The sequence below is a fragment of the Liolophura sinensis genome, chromosome 1 (genome assembly GCF_032854445.1).
Source record: "Liolophura sinensis isolate JHLJ2023 chromosome 1, CUHK_Ljap_v2, whole genome shotgun sequence".
Lineage (NCBI taxonomy): Eukaryota > Metazoa > Mollusca > Polyplacophora > Chitonida > Chitonidae > Liolophura > Liolophura sinensis.
The window spans coordinates 37,647,273-37,673,033 of NC_088295.1; the positions used below are offsets into that span (position 1 = coordinate 37,647,273).

Sequence of the window (25,761 nt, forward strand, 5' to 3'; positions counted from 1 at the left end):
TTGACTTTCGAAAAAGTTATCATCCCATTTGCTCTTTAAGTGTTTCTTAAAGTGTCCTATTTCGGAAACATTTCCTTTTATTCACAGTTCCATTCTCACGTGCTCAATAACACACTCTGCTCATACAGGACAAATGATTCCCAACAGATTCTATACATAGTTGGTACTTTGTTGTTTATTCCTAACGTTCCTTGTACCTTATCTAATTTTTATTCAGTGATGAGGTAACGTTTCCAGGGAGAAAAGATAAGGCTGTTTCAAGACCTTGATGGTTTTGGGGAGGGGGTTTTGTTTTGTATTTTTTCCTTTAGTGTTAATTTGTTTTCCAAAAAAACACCGAGGCCATTTCCAGCCAAACATTACATCGAGGAAAACATTGATGACACATGTCAGATGTAAATAATAATTAAATAATTTTTTCATCTTTCTGCGTTATATCCAGAATATGCTTGCCATCTCTGATTTACACATTTGTTACGATTGTATGGTAAGTCCCCGCTTTAAAAGCAAAAACAACAAACGGAAGAATAATGGACTCGCATATTTATTATTAACACGTTATGGGATTTTTCTCCGCGAAACAAAATATTATAAACAAATTCCTTGGCTGTGTCTAAAATCCCTTTCCATAAGTGTAAAGTGATCTTCACGAAGACTCCTTGTGCGTAATTATTTATCACCAACGGACATAAGCTTTTAGGGATGGTCCCAACAGAATGTGGAGAAATAACGATAATTTCTTTTCTTGGACATCTAACGTGCTAATACTTTGAGGAGTGTCCGAAAACACACTTGCGTTTTTTTATTCATTGACAATACACGTCAAAAAGTAAGTGTGAAATGAGGAAAGTCGTCACATGTGATATAGCACGTGGGTATACTATACCCCATAGGTTTGAAGCACGGAGTGAATGGTTCTGCAGAAATATTGCGTTAAAGTGATGGAGCAAATATACAGATTCCCTCTGGTACGATCCTCAAATGGTAAAGGATCATTCCATTGCACAAATACGGCGTGTGAGGCTGGGAAGGGATTATTGAGACTTGAGAATCTGACAGACATATAAATTCCTTATTGTCACGGGAGCAGTGGACTTACCACGTGCCAGTCTCTCCTTCTGTTAGCGCTCCCGGAAAATAATCCCTCCTCCCCGCTTGAACAAACCTATGCGTGCACAGATTTATGAGCTGTAGACGACACCCTCGTTGAGAGACGATGAGAACAGTTAGAATAAAACCCTAACTGAGGTAAACTGACGAGAAGCCGTAGTTCACCGGTTACATGTTACCATTTGCCAACTATCTATCTCGTCGCTGCTCTAAATTTACTCTTTATACTGTACGTCTTTTATAGTATTGTATACCTATACAAACCAGGATTCTTCTGGTGGACTAAGCATCCCCGAGGTCTTGTCCCTTTGGATTGTTTTAATGTTATTGTGTATTAAATCTGATGATAACAGAGCATTTTGAGGATATTCCAGATGAGTGACGTCTGATAAATTGCAATTAACATCTCTCCTTTTTATTTTACCTCATTCTGCCTAAGCCATGGTGCAAGGGGGTGTGTAATTTGCTACTATTTATGTATTTACGTGAACAGTTAGAATAAAATGGCTGTAACGTAAAATAAATACTGTAACGTAATGACGTAAAATAAAATCTGCAACGTAAATGACCTTCTAATCTTTAGCTGCAAACAGTATTACCACATTCATTCAAATTCTGTAACGTAAATGACCTTCTAATTTTTGGTTGCAAACAGTATTACCACACTTATTCAAATTCTGTAACGTAAATGACCTTCTAATCTTTAGTTGCAAACAGTATTACCACGCTTATTCAAATTCTGTAACGTAAACGGCCTTCTAATCTTTCATTGCAAACAGTATTACCACACTTATTCAAATTCTGTAACGTAAATGACCTAATCTTTAGCTGCAAACAGTATTACCACACTTATTCAAATTCTGTAACGTAAATGACCTAATCTTTAGCTGCAAACAGTATTACCACACTTATTCAAATTCTGTAACGTAAATGACCTAATCTTTAGCTGCAAACAGTATTACCACGCTTATTCAAATTCTGTAACGTAAATGCCCTAGTCTTAAGCTGCAAACAGTATTACCACGCTTATTCAAATTCTGTAACGTAAATGACCTAATCTTTAGCTGCAAACAGTATTACCACGCTTATTCAAATTCTGTAACGTAAATGCCCTAGTCTTAAGCTGCAAACAGTATTATAACGCTTCTTTACATTCTGTTCACTAACAAGTATACAAAAGTTCGTTGCAAAACCAAAGATCGTCTGTGGTTGGCAGCAAGCAAGGAAGGCGACATTCGTATTGTGATTGCGTAATTATTTCTGGCAAAGATTACATGCCAAGGATTTTGGCATGTAATATATTTATTTATTCATTTATTTATTTATTCATTTATTCATTTATTTATTTGATTTGTGTTTTACGCCGCACTCAAGATAGAATTAACTTAAGTATACAATGGAACTAAGAAAGACGGAAGACGTTTCAAATGACCAATCGATTTGTAGATATGACGTTTATCTGTTCGTTGAGCTCCATGTCGCTACTTCTGTATGCTGAATCAATCCACATGGCTGATAAAGGCGTTTCCCGTGGCATCACCTTGCCGTGTTTTATTACGGGCTTCCGTATGACTCAGACAAATGATCTGCTCCAGTGGTCCTTAATTCGGAAACATCTGTAGGAATCGTGATATACGTGTAAAGAAACACTGTAATGAAGCAAGCTAATTAATACTGACTTCTGTCTCAGGGAACTTGATATCAAGATAACAATTGTACGATATGTGCAGAGCAATGCGTATGAAATTGGAGTTCTACACATCATCCGATTCTATTATTCAGCCCTAAGTTTGCTTGTGTAGGTAAACATTAAGAAAAAACGGAACTGGTCTTGGACTGTTGGTTTGAGAAGCTTATTTTTCAATCTCTAGGAAACACGTGATGTAGTTTCAAAACCGGCTTTGGGCAGGAAATTTTCCTGCTTTCACTGCTTGTGGATCCATGGTGATAATAAGCGTTCCGCGACGTGAGTGTGGCCATTTGCACAGTACAACCTTTGTTGAAGACCACTTATATCTGGTCGTCAGGAACTTGCCAAGGAACGGGGGTTTACGATGGGTGCTCCGCGTTTCCATTCATAAAGCTGACCATTATGGCGTTATGCAACAATCAAATAAATAAATAAATTTATTTATTTACGGAATCCAATAGTAAAATAAGGTAAAAGTCAGATTAAAGCGAAATGCAAATTACAAGAAAGGTTTGCTTTCGAACCAGCTTAAGGGGATAGTGCAACGACTGGTTGACCCGTATCAGTATAATAGCTCAGGCGGTGCGACTTACTTGCTTTCAGCAAAGCGTCTCAGTGAAGCAGTACTAGATGAAAGAGCGGAGGAAATCCGTCTTGCAACAAGGAAGCACATTACATGCACTCTAAGGATTCCTTCGTCGTCAAATAACTGAAAAATTGTTAAGTACGACATTAAACCCCAAGCACTCATTCACTCACTCGAATCTGCTGACGATGGCTCTATTATTGAATGATACTACACATTCATGTTGTTGATTGGCGAGACGCCACTTAAAGGAAAATACAATTAATTAACGTCTGAAGAAGTTCAAAGCCGTGGAAAGCATATCGCATATTTCCATCAAGATCCCTGGCTAACGTTTTGGAACACTCTAAGACGAATGAGGTGAAGAAGAAGTGATATTAGTTCGTGATCCAAAGGCGATCGTTTTATTGGTGCGATGACACGCAGTCATCCAAACTGACAAAAATCTATATGGAGCTTTCAAAAGGCCTGCATCGTATTTCTGCTCGAGTGTTTGATAAACTATGAGTAAATAGCAGTCCAACCGATCGATTAGGGGAGACTACTATTGATCGAGAGAGGACGTTTAGCTGGCATCCTGACCGTGTCAGTCCAAATATAGGACATCTTTTCCAATACCACATCTAAAAGATCGGTGGGGTTGAGAATTAGCTATAGATAATTCTTTATTATACCCCTAACATGCCTTTGTGCAAGTGCCACATGGTCGGTGAGTTATTTATAACTTTCTTGCACTAGAAAGCTGGGACACTGTTGTAGGGCTTCTCTTCTTCGGTGCTCTTTCCAGTCCGTCGCATTATACAAATAATACAGAGGTTTGTGTTATTCATAGAAAGCATGTTGCTATCCTTTGGCAAATCATTTTTACAAAGAGAATCTTCTGAATGGAATTTCACGCTTTATTCAACATAATACGGCCTTAACGTTGCCACGAAGGCCGACATCATCAGTTCCACGCACGACAACTTTGAACATTTGGTGTCAGTTCAAAAGATTTCATTTCAATTTTCCCATACACATGAAAGTGCTATAATCTGTCGCTTACAGGCCGTGTTGAGAAAGGCCCTGGAACCCTTGTCAACAGTGTCTAATGGTCTTGGCTGGGAAACATCAGAAAACATGATTTATGATATCGTTTGGTGTTTATTCTGATCGATTGTATATATACATACGTCGCTGAATCAGAATCCCTAATTGAATATAATAAACATTCATTTTTTTCCTCCATGGCGTTATGATTACATCCAGCGTGCATGCGCTTTTGTGAAGACTTTCACTCGTTGTATCCGGCTGTATGACGGCGTATAGGATCCTATACACAATCAATAATCCCATGTATAGCAGTGCTCCATTTATACAGCCACATTTAATTAATTACCCTTAATTAGAGCACCTGATAGAGCAAATGAAATACCAGGTCAGACCTATCTGCTGATATCCCTGTGGCGCTGTCTAGAGCTAGCGGAGCTGTGTAGAATAGGATAATGTCGTGCGAAACGTCTCCGTGCAACAAGCTTTGCATGGCAGGTCGTGCCATCTACTTTAATTGGCACGATGGATTCATGAGGCAGCTAACTAGCTCCCCCTAGGCACACACAACGAATCATGACCCAATCACGAGTCAGCCATGCGCTGAAACTATAAGTTGTTTTCGAACGTGAACGCCATAAATAAGCCCCAATACACGTAACAGCTTTCCTGGCACGCTTGTTTCAAATGTCTTCGGTGTGCTCAGGTTGAGACCCCGCCGTCGAGAAATCACGTGACTAGGTCGTGCTGTCACTATTCAGAAACACACGTGACCATTTCGAGTGCTTGATGCGTGCGATTGGCCAACATGATTTCTTTGCAGTTTTATGATATCCGTGACATATAATGAGATTGTTCGTGTGTCAGATCCACAACAAATGAAAATTATGAATACCAATAGGAAACATCTCATGAATTATCGCCTACTCCTTTGAACAGTGGCAAATCACTGAGCATTCGATATGATGGTTTTTGAGTAAACTTCGATGAATTTCACTCTGATCATCATATAAGATAAATGATAAATCACCATTCTATCCAATCAGAAAATATAAAGATCTCATATATATGATATATATTATTGTTATACATAATTATAACAAATTATCAATTATTTGTTACAATTCCTTATAACGTCATCTAAACAACAACGCTCTACGCCAAAGATAGACTTCATAAATCATGAATTGCCCTTCAAATAACGTAAATATAAGGGCTGAATACATCGAAAATAGAAATCAGGAAGATTTTATCGATATTTTAAGCACGAAAGGTAAATCGAACTTGCTGAAGTCAAGAGAACTGTCCAGATCGGAAGTGAAATGTCTAGGAGAACATCTTCCTAGTCTTAATTACAAGAATGGTGTACAACAGCGTCCGTGCCATGGTTTTAGTTTGTGCCTCGAATAGATGTTGGCCCAATTTATCCTCTTGGGGTGCACCAATTTAAAAGAAAGCTTTAGTTTTCAGTGCAACCGCACTGTGCACTGGCCATAACGGTTTTCTTTTCGTGAGGGTCACGTGATAAACATAACTGGCGTACTGTAAGCAATTGATCAGTACAGATATGTCGCTGTGTACGCAAAATATGTGGGGGAGGTGATCTGGTATGAGTGTCGTTCTGTTGGTGCCTGACCCGACCGATTAGGTCTTGAGCCAGGAATAATTATTGATCCTTCTAATTCAGTTAACGTGGATGTGCCGTAGCCACAGGGAATGTTGGCACTTCATGCATTCTCAACAAGGAGCAAATATTTACAGTTTTCTTATGATGCATTATCGCGTCTTTAACCCTCTCCAGCAGTTCATAACAGATAAATGGTACACGTCAAGAGAATTGTAATGGGAACACATCCTGGAGTGAATGAATGAATGATTGGGGTTCAACGCCTCATTGACATCACTCTCTAAAACGACTGTTACAAGGATAAGGTGTAATACTCTCGAAACATACTGTTTATCAATGGTATACAAGTTGTTTACCAATGTTGCACATATCATTGACGATGTGTTACACAAATTACACATCTGTGCACTGCTGATACCCAAAATTATACCAATAGTGTTTAGAGAATATTTCAGCCATATTGTCGCTAGAACATATTAGAACCAGGAAAGTGTAGAAATGTCGTGGTCTCCGACCTTTTTATTGAGGTTAAAATACAGTGTTTAAATTTTACAATTTACATATTTTAAAACCGACCGTAACAAGAGCAGAAGTAAACTGGTGATATCCCATTATATGATATATGCTAGCCAAACATGCATTACGTCATTGGCTAGCCACCATAAAACAGAAGAAAAATAACGGTTGTGGAAGTCCATTACAAATTAACTGTAAATCACATTTCTTTGGGCAACAGTATTTACGCTGAGAGAAATGTTTGAGTCATGAAACTCATCTGGCCATACTGCTGACTCACTTGGTCAGTCGGAAAACTCACGGGAGTATTTCAAGATTCAGTTATCTGAGTTGGATGAGCTCAATTGTATAACTCAGATTTTTGAGTCATTTGGCCCAAACTTTTCTCTGAGTCTACGGGATACTGGCTTAGTCATTTGCAGTTGTTATCTTACGCCTTGCACTGATAGACATGCGATATAGTATATTTATATCTTCTTTCTTAATCCGTAGTGGATTTGATGGTGGTATATGTTAGCTCTGATTTAATCTTGAAACAACATTTGTTCTTTCAAGAAATGTTCTTCACTGTCCGTCTTCATACGCTTTCCCTCAGAAATGATAACTCCCCAAAATAGATTGGGGAAACATTATTCCGTCCACTACAATTTTGTTCGTGTACCACCACAGGCAAGACTAACGCGGCCAGTTCCCAGGACTTCTAGTACACTTTGATCGATAAAGACAAAGAATGCGCAATGCCAGAATAAACTGGAACCCAGCATCCTGGTTTGTAAATTCTGCGTGTTCGACAACTCAACACCTTCTCGTCATACATGACTTGTAACAGACAAACCTGTCTTGGCCTGACACCTGTCAGTGTAAATTGGTTTGCCATGTTTTGTTCGTGGATTGTGAAAGCTCTCGTTGTTTCTTTCTGCTAACTGATGTTTCCTCTTACATGGGCCAGGAGATCTGATAAACAAAAAGAATTTCTGTTTGGATTTTTTATCTTCTTCTCCAGGTTTTGATTTGAATATATCCTGGATAGTACATTGTGTTTCTTTGGATTTCCTTTGAAAGTACTTGCATATTCCATTTTTTAATAAGACTAACAAATGTATTCATAACGAAGGTTATCTTCTCAGTAGATCAACCCCTTGAACATTCCCTGTATAAATATCATAATATCGAAAAGTTTCCGTTCTTTAGAGGACTTATGTATAGCTGAATCTATGCTATTGAACAGCTGGAAAAAGTGTCGGTTTTCTAAAAGACACACTTCATCTAAATATTCTGAGACAAATTGACTAAGAGCTTCTTGCTGGAACACTCATGGTTCTCAAGAATATGGAAATTGACAATTCTTTGGTGGGAATTTTACAAGGAGAATGATCTCAGGTTCCAGTGCTTCGAAACGATCCTGAAAATTCAATACGACACTTGCAATGGGGTCGTTATTGAGTTTGTCAAAACGCCAGGACACGGTTGTGATTTGTCATGCTACTTAGTCTCGGGATCGAATCAGACAGTCGGCAAGTAATTCGACCAGAACACCCTGTGATAATTCAGGCCGTTTATTTGACAGACATTGATATCTTTGACTGCTACTTAGCGATTTTCACAAGAGGCGAATTTGAGCAACTGTTGCCTTCATTTTACAAGTGAATCAATGAGAAGAGTCCTGGGGGTCGAATTAAAAGGGTATGAAGAGGGTAAACTAGCACTCTGTCACGCCGTTTTTTAGAAATGAGAACCTTTTGGCATTGGGCTCAAAATAGCTTCAGCACTTTATCGAGCAAAATTTCCGTTAATTGCGGGTGATCTCAGCAGTAAGTCTCCGGAAAGACAAACTCTAAGAAAAAGTGAAAACTCTTAACTATCGAGAAGCAGGACGCTAACCATCGCCTTCTTGAGAATGACGGATGATGATGCTTTGTGTTTTTGCGCACGGTATAGTACAGACTCGAGGGTGAGGGGTGGGGACTGGCGGGGGGAGTGGGGCGAGGATAAGTATCGTTAACCTCATACACAACTGTTCATTCCAAACCAGACTACTCTGGGTTATCTTCCAGCAGAGATAACCTACTATTCTAGTTATATACACAGGTTTAAATTTAGTTTAATCATGTGTATATCACTCATCATTGTCTCACAACTTTCAACCATTTTATTGTGAGCATCAAGTCATTAAACCTTTCATAACTGTACTCTGATTATAGCAATTGCCTAAATAACTTCAGTCTGTTGAGTTTACTTCTCACACCATCAGCTGTGGATGAAGCCTCCGTTGAACACTGACCTTACGGTTAAATCACTAGGGATTATAGCTTACATTCCTTACGGTTGCCTAGTCCTAAACCACCATCCATCATGTGGAAATTAAATGTCCAAGTCAACTTCCGTCAAATTCCGAATTACGACCATTAAGGAAATAACATGATTATTGTGTCTGACTATTTTTACGACTTGCGCATTTTATAGCTATCATCATCATCTCCACTTCCTGTCCATGCTGGCAAAACGTATCATCACCAGAGTGTAACCATGCCAGCAAAACAGCAGAAACGAGGATGTCACTTTTCCATTTTGGAGATTATTCTTTTACCTTACTGAGCTAGCCTTAGCCTGGACATCTGCTAGTCTGAGTCGGTGTTCTTCAAATCTGCTTAATAGATCGAAGCTCGGGGCAAATCCTGACCAAGTACTTCATCCATGTAAAACCTTCACTGAGTCAGACAAAGCGACAGTCCTTGGTAAAAGTTTTTTCCAAACTACACTCGACGCAATTAGTCTGACTTGAGTAAACAGGAAGTATGCCTACTTGGGAATTCGCTTGGCGCATTTAACCGCAAAAGGTTACACACAAAACATCAAGGACTTGATCGAGGACTTAAATGTATCAGAAGGTTCGTACCTTATGTCTGACCATTTTCAAATTCTTTAGTGTCTCGTTTCCTTGCCTGTGCATATCAGATGCAAATAGTTTGGATACAGCACAACGGTACAATAATGGGGGTTGGCCAACAAAAAATGGCTTGATAAAGAATTGCAACTTAACATTTATCATTACGAGTAAGCGTATTCAGTTTCATTCTTCACCTCTATGACATACCAGTGAAGTTTCGCAAACTGGTAAGCTTTCAAGTGTAAACCTTATCGGTTTTCCGGGCCAAGACATGTTTGTGTAAATTATTAATCAAGTAAAACAGAGAAAAGATGATTCCTTTTACATCATTAAGCTCTTCATTTCCCGGGATAATTGTGTTATTTCCTCAAACAAAAAATATATCTTGTTATTGCATTTATCAAGAATGTCCATTCAACCACAAAAGATTAGCATCTAAGTTTACAAAATGATAAATACAATGCCAACACAGATAGTAGGCCTTAATCTTTTTGGGGTGTCGCAGAAAAAATTTCTTAATTTGCTTAAAATTGTGACATTACTGTGTGGAAATAATACATTTTCCTAAATAAATATCTCTGTTTAATTGCTTTTCTATCTGTGTAGTATATACGTTACCAATCTCCGCAGAGCCAGTGATGGTAATTCAGCCAAATGTGGATGAATATTTGTACCAAAGGAGTCGCCTATTTTGGGTAACTTGTTTGTGCCTCATTTCAATATTCAAACCACAACAGCAGTGTAAATTTACAGCCTGGTGGAGACCCGAAGAAAACTGACCGCACCGGGTTATTGCACCCTTGACGACTGTCCCGTGATTTTTGTTTTCCCTCAATTTACCCATCCTAATTTCCATGCCACTGATTACCACTTCTAGCCCGTAGACGTGAACAAAGTTGTAACAGTCTCATGCATACTGATCCCGTCTAATCCTAACTCCCCGGCATTAGTCAGCATTCAGCCGCCATTGTAATGAATTATTCCAGAACCACGCAGCTCTGCATCTCGTATGTCATAACAACGGTGGTAAGCATGCTCCTTTAATTGTTCATCCCTACGTTCAGAGGACATATTAGGTGGTATGTGGGATTTTGTTCCCAATAGTCTTCTTTTGTATAGCTCATATTTGGTTTGTTATTGATCTATGTGTCTACTTATTGTTTCTCTTGTCACAATGGCTTACAGCGTTCTTCCAAAGTCTACACTAGGTACTCATCTAATGGAAATGATGTGACTCGTACATGTCATATCGAATGAGCAATGTGTCATAAAGGCGACCATGACCCTCGCTCTGTACAGTCTTATATCTGCATTCAATGTCCGCACTGCATTAGCCATTGAAGACCGGGAGGCTTAATGCGTGAAGCTGTGTTTAAATGAATGATTATGGTTTATTGCCACTTTGGCACTATTTCAGCCATATCGTGGAGAACTTCGTTCAAAGTGACAAAAGGGTACGAGATCATTTAGTGCACATATTAAAGAAACAGGTGTTTATCAGGGCCACAAACTATTGTTTGTCATTTGAAGTGGAGAGAACGATATAAATTATTTAAGAAATGCACAGAAGGAAAGGCAAATAATCCCAACAAAATTACCAATACCTGCTTTCATTATTTAGTTTGTGGTTTTATTAAACATTACCGCTGCCAAGAACTTCAAAACCGTTTAAAATTTGTGGCGTCTGATAACGCAAGGGTTAAAGTCATTTCTTTCATAGGACTTGCAATGTATATGATTTGGAACTAAACTTGAACGCAGATGTTTCTCGCAATATGTCATTTATATTTTGATGACTGATATATTGCGGTACAATTTTACTTAAAGTATCACGGGACACAACGAAAGAACAATACGTCCAATTTGCAATATCCATTTAATAGTAAATCATATCAAAGTGAGCGAAAATAGATAAATAAGAAAATGTTAACCTAAAAAGTACATCTATTTAGACAAGCCCCTTGACATATGACCTAAAACCCATACGCATGTGTTTATTTTGAAGTACGTGCATGGCCTGATCTTTGATGAAGACAGTATTTGCTTCACGTGACTGCTTGCTCTTTTCTCCGCTGATTGGATTGGCACAACGATTCCAAAATAATCGGACAACCATGACCAGGCAGATTCCAACATTTATAGAGTAGTAGCCATCCGCGTCAAGAACAAACTCATTCCAAGCAGAGCTTAATACCAACGTTGTTTATTCTAATACAAATACAACAGCGTCATGAAAACCACACGAATGACTCCTTTGCTGTCAAGGAAGGATTACATGCTCCGGAACTTTCAGGCCAGAGAAACAAAGCTGCCGTATGACTAAATACAAAATCTGTAATATCTGCGCTATAAAACGATTCGAATTTTGTTCATAAGCCTATATGTCAGTATTATAAGAATTACGAGTTATGATTTTCCCTCTTCATTATGAATTATAAATATGATTACTTGAATTATTACTTGTTTAAATTATGCCTCTTTAGCCTTCTTTGGGTGGGTTATCTTTAGATCAAACACACATTAAGGGTCTCCATTTAAAGGTGATGTGGGTAAATGAAATATTTCACTAATATTTACTGAAAGTATTTAAGCTTGTGTCCAGCTTTACTTAATTTCTTCAGTAGATTTATCACGGTAGAGGACATGCGCCTTTGGGTATAGTGCATGCTGATTTTAGATTAAGTAGATTTCTGAGACATTCCCGCTATGTCAACAAATGTTCTGGTACATTTTATACGTCAGACGCGCATTCTTTCACATCCTAAAAATAAATATGATATTGTTTAAAGAGCACTACACATCAGCGATTTTCTTTCTAATTCTCCAGTCTATATCAACAATAAACTTTACTGTAACTTACCTGCTGGAGATTTCAAAATAACGGTATTATCATCGCTGTTGTTGTTCTTTACTGGAATCACCATCATTCGTAGAATACCTTCTGGGATTTCACTGAGAGGTACTTTGTCTACACGAACCCTCGGGCACTTTCCCTGGGCCTCAAGCCTCCTGAACACGTGCAGTTGTGTATTATTTAAGGTAAAAAAGTTACCCGCTTTCTCCACCACCTGTAGTTTGGGACAGTCTCCTTTTTGAACGATTTTCCGAGAAATTTCGATAAAGCTTTCCTCTGGCGTGATCTCGTGCAGGGCTAGTAAGCCCGTGCAGTCCGTAAAGTGAATATGTGACGGTGCCAAAAACATGATTCTGACGTCCTGGTCTGAAGCAACTTAATTGCTGGAATTTTTCAACTTCAACAAGTTACCCAAAAAGCCTCCATCAAAGAAACTTGTTGACGAGCGTTACAAGCAATTCCAGCGTATATGACAAGGGCACACTAATTGTTACTAACACCTCCACGTTCTTCGACGGTTCTTTGGTCAAAATTCGCTACTTTGTACGTCGAGTTCAACTGGAACCGGTCAGCGCCGGAATGGTAAACCAAGAACCAGGGCACATGGACGTGACTCGATCTGCTTATCCGCCCTAGACTGTCCTTAATGTGCAGCCAATGACGATGGTGTACTATATACTGGGTGCCGAGTTCCACTGAACCGATATGTCGGTATAATGCTCTGGCCAGCTATACTGCCTCATCGGGCGACGGGAGTCCCTTCTACGGAATCTCCCTGCTGTGGTGTTATAGGGCAGCTTTAAGCCCGGGCTCGCCCATTCCGTTTGCCGGGGATGCAAAACGGCGAGGATGGGTCAATACTTTGCAGCAGCGTTGGTGATCACTAGACCTACTATCGCCCCAAGACCTGTTAATTACTAGGTAATGCTCTCCAGCGCTAACGATACAAGTACAGGATTTGACGGCCGATTACGTATTTATTGGGTGTAATGAGTTACGAAGATTTCACCGGTGCAGACTTGACTTGCGTTGTGCCAGTTCTTTGGCGAACTCGGATAACGGCAATTCGAATAGAATGGTAATTCTGAGGAGCAGCGACAGCCAAGGATTGCTGAGGATTTAGTACAGCACCCAAGGCCCAGGCTTCTTCTCAAGACTCTTGACTCAGAAGCCCTCAGAAATCTAGCTCCACGCGCATGTTATCATAACAAGCAAGCTTAATTAGCAGTCACCTGATGACAAACACGCCGTAAATTAAGTTTATCGAACGTTGTCTTGTCGGTTAATAACATCAAACAATCCAGATGCGGTAAAGGATAGGGTCAATGGTTTTAGACAATCACAAAAAGCACAGACAGTTGTTCCAGGAAATCCCAATAGGCCCAGAAAATTAATATAAATTATAATTCCAGTATTTGGGCGGAGGGGCATGCCTATAATCACGGGGGAAAAGACTGAGTTAGCCTTACCGCTGGGTCCTTTCTCTGGCCGAGCGATCAACTTAGGTTTTTGCTGAAGACGACAAGCATTTGACCTCAAAGTCTTGATAGATTGTTTATAATTCACGTTTAAATAAACTAAAGATAAACTAAAAATTTAAGTAATTACAATTAGCGAAAGCATTTAAAACTGTTTATGGTCTAGCCAATGCATTTGCAATAATATACGGAGAGTACTCCTTCCATGTATGATTTATACACGAGTTTTACAACATATGCTGAAGGGTTACAATGTTGTCGTGACAGAGATGCCGAAGAACTCTTAAATGGTTTTGTAAATTAGAGGATTTGTTTCTTTTGTTGGTATTAATGACCACTCGTAGCATCATTTCTCAGTGATGCGTTTATGAAGAGTCCGCTTTCAATACATGCAAAAAAAATTAATAAGATTCGATTTTTTAATCCAGGTATATTTGCCGGATATTCTAAAATTGGCTCGGCACGTTGTTGACATCAATCTTAGAGCTCTATTTAATTTGTTATGCATTTCTTTCAGAGCCTAAAGCTAATCAGCACGTGCGAACATAAAGCCATCGTATAATAAAGGCCCAAGCGTTTTATTTATTACACCCAGGCTTACGTAGATGTAGGTACGTTAACCTACCGTTGTAATTAAATTGTGAAAAGGATTGATTGTTAAATTCCTTAATGTGTTTGTGCTCTGACAGTTGGTTGTTTTTAAGGCCATACTCTAGGAGTTATCACTTAAACAATTATGGGTGGGAAAACCGTACCGACCTTTGGCAAGTTACTGACGAAATCTCCCACGTGAGACGTACAGATCTGCACATTGCATTGGTGAAAGAAAAGTGGTCTTCACTATGAATTATATTCCGAAAACGGTTACTTGTAAACAGAAATGTGGCATTGTTCGCTTATAAATAAACGATAAATTGGTGTCATTAGTATGCTTTGTTCTTTAAACCCACATTTATTTCAAAAATTCTGAAAAGCTGTATTACTGCGCCGAAATGTGGTTATAAATATGTATAAGACAAGACCTATATTTTAAACCTCGGTTGCAAACCTAGTTTTATGATATCAGATCTAGTAGCCGCACCATGCACCATGGCATATGCAATATGATGGATAGACAGGAACGTTACCGCACCGCATGTATGTGTTAGAAACGAAGATGGTAATTTGAACACATGTGCAGTGCTTGGTCATATTTGTTTATGTCAAGACGTACTTCAAACCAGGATTTTCATGAACTTTGAACTTTGCTCTTCTACATGTGGTCCACCGCCTGATCAACTTTCTTTCTATTTATCACCATTGCAGCGTTCACTGGGAGAAAGACTGATTTTTATATCCTACAAATTTTAGGCATAGTTGACAGATATTGCTGAACAACACTTCCAGCCGTTTTCTTTTTCGTATTACCTTTGACCTACAACAAAATTTTCACAAATTTTAACTGACGGTTTCCGCAGAAAACAAATATGATCAATCAAGATTTGGAACCTGTGCTGGCCGAGTGGTTAACGGTCCTTGTCTTTCATTTATTTATTTATTTATTTATTTATTTAATTATTTGATTAGTGTTTTAGGTCGATCTCAAGAATATTTCACTTATACACGAGCATTAAGGTGGAAGAGCCCGGGAGAATCCACCACCATCAGCAGATTGTTGTCAGATCTTCCCATAAGGCAAGCCAATATGAGTTGGACTTGAACTCACAGCGACCGCATTGGTGAGAGGCTCCTGGGACATTGCGCCGCGCTGATGTGCTAACCACCTCGGAGACCCCCGTTCTTCCCCGCCTTGTCTTTCAGTCGCAAGGCCATACGAGGTACGGGTTTAACCCCTGCCTTGGGCAGGGAATTTGAATGTTCCCCCGTCCTCACTGTTCGTGGGGCCTTAAGGACAGTACGCTATCGGCGGTGCTCGTCAGGCGGCACAGTCTAATGTTCGTTGAAGACCACTGGCCTGCCAATATAGCAGGCATATTGCATGTACGTCAGATGTGGGTAACTTCTTTGAAGACCATTTGCCTGCCAATATAGCAGGTATATTGCATGTATGTCAAATGTAGGGAACTTCCTTGAAGATCACTTGCCTGACAATATAGCAGGCATATTGCATACATGTCAGATGTGGGCAACTTCCTTGAGGACCACTTGCCCGCCAATATAGGAGGCATATTGCATGTACGTCAAATGTGAGGAAGTTCGTGGCCAAAGATCAGTGGTTTCCTTCACCATAAAACTGACTCCCATCGTTTAAGTGGACTATTCCTGAGTGCGGCGTTATGCAACAATCAAATAAATGTATCACTGTAAATCCCAATCCTCCCCGCCACGCAGATTTCCTTTTGACTCTCTCTGCTACAGATTGAGACAAATGAGATTCCTCCGCGTTTTACTTGACTGTGACAAATGAGAATAGCAGCTGTAAGTCAGGATGTTGGTCGGATACCTGACCAAGGGCGTTACACATCACCACCTTTAAATATCAATCAAATAATTTCTTTTAAAAAAAAAAGCGGCAGTGAATGTATCTCCTCTCATATGACATACCATCGCTGATGAGGCATTTCTCAGACACAATGTAACTTTAATTCATGAAACTGAAACAATTTTCTGTTACGAGCATATCAGTGTCATTCCGGGCTTATCACTTTGTACATTATGCTGTCGCTCTTCATGTAAATTTATGTCTGGTGCCATGGTGACACTGATAGTCTACGCAGACCTTTCACAAATAGCCGATTTATCAGCAATCGTGCCACTCCAGCAATATCACATAGATCATTTCTCTGTATTCTGTCCCAGCTATTTTGTTTGCTCTAACTGAGATCATTTTCATCAGTAGTTTTCACGGAAATTACATCATCACAGCAATAAATTGAAATTTCACATTGGTTACTTGCTAACTGGTTTGCTGTAAAATTGTATCCCTGCACTTGACGACATGTTTGGATGACACCGACGGAATGAATGGAGACTTGTTGTTGGTTGTTACTTAATGTCATACTAAAGCATTTTTGCAGTGAGTAACCACCTCTATGTCGCCTATTTTGTCTGTCTACTATCGGGGTGATTCGTCTATTGGAAAATTGGTCGCTCAATTTGTGAAATTCTTATTACATGGGCTTAGTGCCCTTTAAAATGTGTAGATGACTCAAAATCCATAAAGGCATGCCAGCGGCACTGTGCACTGGAATCATGGGAAAACCACGACAATTTACTGACGAACTTTGAAAGTAATTTAAAAGAGGGTTTGTATTTCTAAAAAATATTTCCTTTTATTATAAACGTTAATATATGGGGTTAAAACTTAAATCTTGGCTTATCATCAAAGCCAGAATACACTGTGTTCGCTATGAAGACAAGTAGTTTTAATGTATCAGAGGCAAGCAGATTTTTTTCTGGCTTGGTACGAAAATAGCTAAGAGGCATTCATGGTCTGTCAATATCTTCATCTTAAGTCAATCTGAAGTGAAAAAAATAATCCCACTTTGCTTTTATCTGTTTGTGCTAATAAAGGCAGGAGATCGGGGCAAAAATTGTGTGGGATGAATGTGAAGTGACCTTGTTTTTTGTGTGACCTAAAAGTGGAATAACCTTGTTATTGTGCGGGGTGAATGTGAATTGACCTCGTTTTTGTATGGGCTGAATGTGAATTGACCTTGTTTTGGTATAGGCTGAATGTGGAACAACCTTGTTATTGTGTGAGCTTGATGTGGGCCGGGAATTTATCCCGGGCACACCGGTCTCCTCCACCCATAAAGCTGACCGCCATTGTATTAGTGAAATAGTTTTTAGAATGCCCTGAACCAATAATGAAATAAATACATTCTTACCTGCCACCATGTTTTCATCATTATGAGACCTAAATTGTTCAAATACAGACACATATGAACCAACCCTTTAATATCGTATGAATAAACTGTATGACAACAGTAAATCCTCTCCATAGGACTATTTTTTTACATCAATAAGAAAACAACTGACTGAGATCATACTAAAAACAATCGACACTTCCAAAACGAATCTATATTTGTTGACCCAACTATAACGGCTGATACTTTTCAATGATTTCATTGCAAGTTTAGGTATGTCGCCATTATTATGTTGATTATGTGCGCAAACGTTTAATGATAACGGATTTATTGACCATATACCCACACTATACATTTTTCTGTTCAGATGTAGGTCAGTTTCATACAAAATGCTTACGTTCTTATTCAGAACAATTTTAACGCCAATAATTTACTATGGAAAAGAAATTACCCTGGTATTTTGGCTCGAACTTGGTGGGGGGTTTGTGTGTATATATGAACAGGTCAGTCAGAGTTGGAATGATCTGTCTCCTTGCATACTGTGACAATTTAATGTGACTACTCACTACATGTTGATTGGGTAACCTGTGCCACACAGGAGACCGGAAGTCTCGGTCAGCGACTCACAAAAATGATTGATGTCCTAAGGGATAATCTATACCTCGAGTAACCGGTCACAGGCTCATGGTTTAGAATCTTATACACAGATCTATGATGGCTTAAGGGCAGGTTTTTGCGACGGGGACAATTTGCAGTGGCAGCTTAAACTGACTGCCACTGGTTTTGAAGGATCACCAGAAGCACGCAACAATGAAATTAGACCGGTAAATAGAGAGTAAAGAACTGAGGAATAATCAGGGCAAGAAAACGCAAAAAAGGACAAAACAAAAAAAAAACACAACAAAGGAGAGTGGGATAAACTTATTGTTTGACTGATACACGAACCCCAGAAAATCTAATCGGTACATAATACAAAGCGACATCATTCGTTTCAGGCGTAAGTCAACATGACGCATAATGATTTTGTGAAAGATTTTTCTTTGAAATTTTTTGGGCTGAACACTGATCATTTATTTGGAATCTGTCCTGTACCACATAGTGTGACACGTACATGTACATCCATGCGTTTCCCCTGTGGTGTACTTTACGGCTGCTATATCTCAACATGTAAAAGAAAGCAAACCTTTACAAGTACTCAACAAAACCTCTGGTCGGAAAGTTTGAGTTTGTAAGGTGTTTGTCTTGTGCAAAAACTTGAAGGAGTTCGCTGTTTACGTTTGAACGAGATGAATATATTTAAAAAATGCACGGAAGAGAAGATAGAATTCGTGATTGCAAGCAAAATTGCTTAGAGGGATTCCAGATCTGTCATTTTCCTAAGCTAAATTTATTTTCGTGTGAAAAGCAGCTTTCTTAAGGCAGCTTTGATGTAAATGAATCTACAAAGGCCAGGGTTTCACAGAAAAGTCGCGAAGTGCACGTAGCCAGTAGCTATAAGCGCAGTAGAGTCGTGAATGATATCAGAATGGAAACTCAGACTGTCTGAATAACTTACCTTGAAAAAAAACGTTTTCTCAAACCCTTCACAAAATCCGTATTTTCATTGTTGATCGTTTTAAATTTCTTGCTGGCGTTTGAATTTTCAGGCAGTACCACTCTCAACTCGCATACATCTATAGGCTCTCTAAAGAGTATAAAGAAGAACTTTTTCGTACTGGCACTTTCGTAATCTTCGGGTTCCAATATTTTTCAGTTGGCACGTGCATGAGGAATCATTAAAAACGACACAATTAATTGAGACGTGTCCAGGCCTTCAGAAGTTTTCAGATCATTGACGAAGGACTTATTACAAGTGGTACTGCTGTCGGCAAGTAACATGTGTAATGGACAAGTGAGTACACGGTTTTCGGCATCCGAGGGAATCTCGCGAGGCTGCGTGATTTTGCGAGTATGGTTACTAAAGAGGTTGTGGGATGGCTTACCACTTTACACTGGATTCCACTTATTTACAAATGCATTAATTATTTGAATGTTCTGAACTGCTGACTACTCTCATGACTACGACAAATACAGTGTAAAGCTACAGACCTATCTGGAACCCGTTAACCCTATCCTCAAAATCTCCTCGGAAGTCGAAAACCGCATTTGTCGATTGCACATATTATTGGCTGACTGCAATGTTTTGTGCAGCAGTAGTAGTAAATCCCGTGTTCTCACAGCCATTCATATTAAGAAGATAGAGGAGAGCGACACTGAAATGTCGATACAAGTGTAACAAGAGGTAACTACTGTTGTCTTCCTTGGCCTACCCAGGTTCGTAGGTTAGGACTCCAAGTGACGCGGATCAGCCAAAATGCCAACTTTCCAAAAACTGGACTCAAGCACAGGTTGATCACAAGAATGAACACAAGAATCCAAACATAAGGCAACGTAAATCAACAAGATTTGTGGCATTCCTCTCTACCTCTACTTAGCCATAGGGGAAGTGGTGGTGGTGGGTGGTCTGTTGCACTTAGCCATAAATGCCTCAGATTGACTCATCTGTTGAAAAAAAAACAGTAAGTTTATTTGGTCAGATGAGTGCCAGACTGCTTTTGATGAGATAAAAGCCATACTTAAAAGTTTGCCTGTGTTGTCAGCACCTAATTTTGAGAAAACTTTTAAGTTAGCAGTTGATGCAAGTGATGTTGCTGTAGGTGCTGTTTTGCTTCAGGAAGACAATCCTGCTGTTGATCATCCAGTTTGTTTCTTTTCCCGTAAACTTAGCAAGTTTCAGAGAAGTTATTCAACTGTTGAAAAAGAATGTTTGTCTGTTATTTTAGCTCTGCAACATTTTGAAGTTTATGTAACAGCTTCGAGACAACCTGTGATTGTAAATACTGATCACAATCCACTTGTGTTTCTACAGAAAGTTAATGGAAAGAATCAGAGATTGTTACGGTGGAGATGTTGTAAGAATACAATCTTGAAATCAAACATGTTAAAGGAGAGGATAATGTTATTGCAGATTGCTTGTCTCGTGTATAAAATGTTTAATTGCATGTGGTTTTACAATGTTGTTTATATTATTGTTTAACATATATTGTTTAACATATATTGTAAGTAAAAAAAAAAATGGGAAAACTTTTTTTTCTTGAAGGGTGGGTGTGTTATTGTGCACGACTGTCGTCAGCTTCTAAATTTAGCTTGCCACTGTTTACATATGCTGAGTTCAGGGCCTGCTGTCTGCCTCTGCCTTAGAATATTCCATAATACCGTCAGTTCGGGGCCTGTTTGTTTACAACAAGTGTTCAGGAGTTTTCTTATTCTAGAAAATTCCACCAGTCTATATAAGACCTATGAAAGCAGGTCAAAGGAGGAGAAAGGAGAATTATTGAGAGTTTTGGATGCTTTCGCTGTGTATTACTTTAGAAGGCCTTTTGTGCTGAATTTTGGTGTTCAGTTTGAACTTGTATATTTAATTTGTGCTCTTGTGTACACAGTTCTTATTAGTACACGGACCCTGTCTGTGGAATTTTGTGTATATTTCGTCATACACTCAGTTATACTGTGGATTTTCCCTCTTATTTGTGCATTCATGGCTGTATGGTTTTCCGCATTGTGGAATATATGCGTCCGTTTGGACTTGACACCGTTGTGCATGTAAGTACTTTAGTATTTGTATAGATACTGCTATCCTTTCTTGTTAAACTTAAGTACTTTAGTATTTGTAAAAGTGTTGTTATCTCTCCTTGTTATACCTAATATTGTTGTGAAATAAAATCTGCTGGTTTTGGTTACTTTTTTGTGCGGCTAAACTGTCGTGTATTTCGAACAAGCCATCTCTTTATAATACAGACAGTTTGGATTGTAACAATTTCCAATTATATTACTTAGTCACCAAAATGGATGTAAACAAGTAATTAAACAAGTAAGGTATTTCATGAATGGGACATAACCCTTCCTCTGCACAAGTATTACAGGAAACATGAAACGCTTAGTGTTTTTTTCTTCTTGTCACGCAATATATGATGTGGCCTAACACAGCTTTACGCTACAGTTTTTCCAAGGTCCCATGGGTCAGTCCAGAAATAGATGGCCTGCTGTGGTGACGTCAACGGTTATAGCTGTCAAAATAACGTTGTTGGGGAACCCGAACTGGTGGCGCTAAGCTGGTCCAGCGTTCCTAGTACGTTCATTGATGATGTCATTTCCGCATATTTCCGACCTTGGCAAAAACTTTGCATTAAGTAGGGGGGTTGTTAGGAAATAAAAAAATATGCTTCAAAAATTAAAAATAAGCTTTCCCATTTTTTGGCATATTTTTCTTCATTTTCCTTAAAACCATACTCTTCATTTTATAGTACCTTTTCATGCCTCGTTTAAATATTTGGTCGTTCACCTTTCTGTGTCACTTTCAAATCTTTTTCACACAAAAGTCACAAATGTTCCCTATATTTATCTGCTAAAACGTCATATAGCCTATTAATCAATAAACTTGGCTAAATTATGCCGCTGTGGTTTCCATGTATACGCTTCTGGGCGTTAAACAGTTTAAACCTTCCAGAAGATATAGAAACTACAAAGACAGTATAAATCACAACCGTCAAAAATGTATGCTTACGTTAAGTTCTAGTTTGATTTTTTACTGCATGCTACCATGTTTTCAAAATTGATCACCTTATATGAATAAAATAAACACACCAAACTTATTGTCTCTTACAAATATGCAGACTCCAGAATAAAACAATAATGCCGGCGCCCAAAATCATTGCTGGAAAAAATTTACTGATGTCTGCTGGAATGAGTTCGTGCATTAATTTCCGTTCATCAAGTTATTTGTATGGTGCATCACTGTGTTTACAAATACAGTATTGCGACTGAAGCTGAATGTTAAAGTGTGTACGAAAGTCTTGGTAGAATCACTTTTCGCACGCAAGAAACAAGAAACGGTGTGTGAGATATAATGTCAAATGTATTCAAATGAAAGTCATATCTCTGATGACAATATATCTCCATATCCCACAATCAGATTCGAAAATTAAGAAAGTGAACTGTGAAGGATGCATGAATAGTCATGGATTGTTTTCAACATCACAATCATTTGTTGCGGTCCTGGGTATACACTAGAAAACATACTCAACAAAGAAGATAAAAAAAGACAGTTTGATTGGTAATTGTTCCCACTATTGCTTGAATCATAAAAGTGAATTTTGCTATTTCAAATATAAAAACCATACATCACTCAGCTTTTTGAAAGGAAGATTTAAGAAAACACACAAGAAAGAAGTGACATTGTTCAAGCTTCATTCAACACTGAATTAACTCCCTGCAGAGAGGGCTAGTAAAGTGTCTCAGTATCAAAATACAAAGACGCAAATGGCACTGTAATCGACACATGAAGGGTGATAGGGGCCGTCTTCAGACAGTGTTTTTGAAGAGGGCGGGTGTGTAGACGGAGGGAAGGGCGGCCAGGCTGAAGGGCAGGCGAACAGAGACGAACGGACGCACCCATGGACGGACGGAGAGACGGACGTATATCACAACCACATATATTCCACAAGCCTGGAGTCAAAATATCGCATAGAAAGCAAATACCGGCATACCAGAAACCCTACCGGCATTCCATCGAAAAAGACGTAGACGAAAAACTATCCCAAGCAAGGATCATGGCAAGGAAACCGCAAACAAAATTTCCTCAATCAGGTCTTACGAGAGATATTCTCCATAGCCAAACTCGGACGGGCCGAAATAATGAATGACATCGACCGAGGCAATAAAGCTTTGGTCTTAACGAGTTTAACGTTATGAATTATAAAAAGTATTCTAAATGCATTTTCTTTGAATTAATATGGATATTCAACATATCGATGTGCTTTGTGGCGTTACGTATCACTGGCGAGAGGTAATTTTAGTAGCGAGTATGTGTGATTATAGATAACTGAATATAGGTGACAAAAGAAAGAGGCTACAGGGCTTATTAAGGGCAGTCAGGTGTGTGTTAAGCTCTCTTAAACCCTAGGTTTACAAGTGAAAAATCATGTATACCAGGGTCTTGTACACGCTAGGCTTACAAGTGAACCTGCTGCCTAGGTTTACAGGTGAAGGATGTATATTAGGGCCTGTTACACCTTAGGTTTACAAGTAAAGCATCATATGTACCAGGGTCTTGTACACGCTACGTTTACAAGTGAACCCGGATGTATACTACCTAGGTTTGCAGGTGAAGGATATATACTAAGGTTTAAGGATGTATATTAGGGCCTGTTACGCGACAAGGTTACGCGACAAGGTTTCCACATAAAGTCACATATATATGTACGGTGCCATTTGAATGGCCTAAGCTGTAGAAAATGAATGTCTTCCCTGTGTATTGACTTTCTTCTCCCAGCACGCAGTTGATATCACCGTGGACATGACAGTTATAAAATTAATTTCTGGATGCCTTGCCTCCAGGGAACGCTTACAGATCAAACCAATTGCCAATTGCACATGGTCTTTGATCACTTAAGCATGTGCTAAGAGGCAATCTTTAACACCATGTGCGAGTCTCTTTCTTGTCACCTGATCTGGACGTTTACATTCTACATAATGCCCAGAGCACAAATCACGCTTGATTTTGTGAAAGGATCATGTCCCAAACATCAGGGATTTCTCTGCTGCCAATCTGTCATATGTATGTAGAAATACTAAAACGAACCATATCGTAAATGGATAAAGGAAAAGTAAGTAATCAAATAATTTGACCACCTTCTTCCGCGCGATCTGTAGTTGAATTCATGCAATGCTGATGATAATAAAGATGCAACGACTTCCATCGAAGGAAACGGTTAATTTGATGAGTGCACTTTACACTGTCAGGAAACTCTACCGCTGGGTTGGATTTTTACCCCAACCTGCATGGATTTACGCTTGCTTTCTCTGTTAGGCAATCCATTGTAACAACTGTAAAATGTATATATGATTCTTGGAATGTCCAAGAATATTCCAAAGAAGTTATTTCTCATTGTACTTTTTAATTTGTGCTGAAAACATTATGTAAAGTTTACAAAGGAAAAAAATTATGAAATAATTGAAATCGAAGACAAACATATGTAGCACCACCAAATGCATTATCCAGCTTTGACTCAAATGCAAATTCCCGTGTGCTATCGTTGTACTATTTTGGTATGCGCAAATGTTTTGCAATACAGCACATATTTCCTAATCCTGTCTGTACTTCTTTAGTAATATTTATGTACACTGAAAGATCTGTCTTAAAATAAACTGCTGTTAACTCTTAGTTTCTTATTTCTCTTTTGTAACTTATTCGCCATCACGTCATTTGTATTTCTATTGTGATACAGTGGACCGGAAGTCTAGGACAGCGACACCCAGCGATTGATGATGTCCCCTAAGCTGATTCACAACCAGGAAACCCGGTCACAGAATCATGGTCTAGCATGGTATCCACGGGGTTATGGCGGCCTAATGGTCCTTCTTTACGATGGACATAACCTCCACAGGCAACCTGACCCTGAACGGATTTCATTGTGAAAAACTCACCAGTGGCACGCGAGAAAGGAATTAGGCAAGTAAGTGATGAGAAAATCGTGTGGTAATGGCCAGGGCAAAGAAAGAGGGGAAGAGAAAGGAAGAAGAAACCAAGCGTGTGATGGATTGATTCGTTGAGTGATAAAGCAAATCCAGCGAAGAAACTGTTTTTGTCTCGTAGACGTGTTGAAGATACCAGTGTACAGGTGTGAGATAACAATTTTACACTCTTTCCTTGGTTAGTATATGTACATATTAGAGAGAAAAACACTACACAGTATTTTTTTGTTCTCCCACTGGGTTCAAAACTGGATTGCGTCATACCAAAGACTTAAATCGGTACTTGTTGTGTACATGGTTGGCGCTCACCACAGAATGGTTATGGTAAGGGAACATCTGGTTTACCTCGAGTCAGTATGATGTTAGCAGATGAGATGTCACGTTTGGTGTCTGCGGCTTGATTCTTCATTGGCATGAACTCGCCCTGCCACAAGACTATAAAGGATATATACACACATTGAATCAATCCTCGTCGTCATATGCCTGAAATATGGTGAAGTACGACGCACACCCCCAACCATATATACACACATGAGCACAGAATTAACCGCGTCTTGGCACAAATTGTCGCGAGGTTATTCTAACATGCCATCATCTTCTTCC

General features: G+C 39.1%; 1 protein-coding gene across 1 annotated transcript in view; it reads right to left on the reverse strand.

Annotated features, from left to right (window-relative positions):
* Positions 1-12,825, reverse strand: part of LOC135461430 (uncharacterized) — a 41,899-nt gene extending 29,074 nt beyond the window's left edge. The window contains exon 1 of the mRNA XM_064738531.1: positions 12,306-12,825. Within this exon, the coding sequence (XP_064594601.1) occupies positions 12,306-12,648 (343 nt within the window). The 5' untranslated portion in view covers positions 12,649-12,825. The remainder of the gene's footprint in view (positions 1-12,305) is intronic.
* Positions 12,826-25,761: the final 12,936 nt, after the last annotated feature.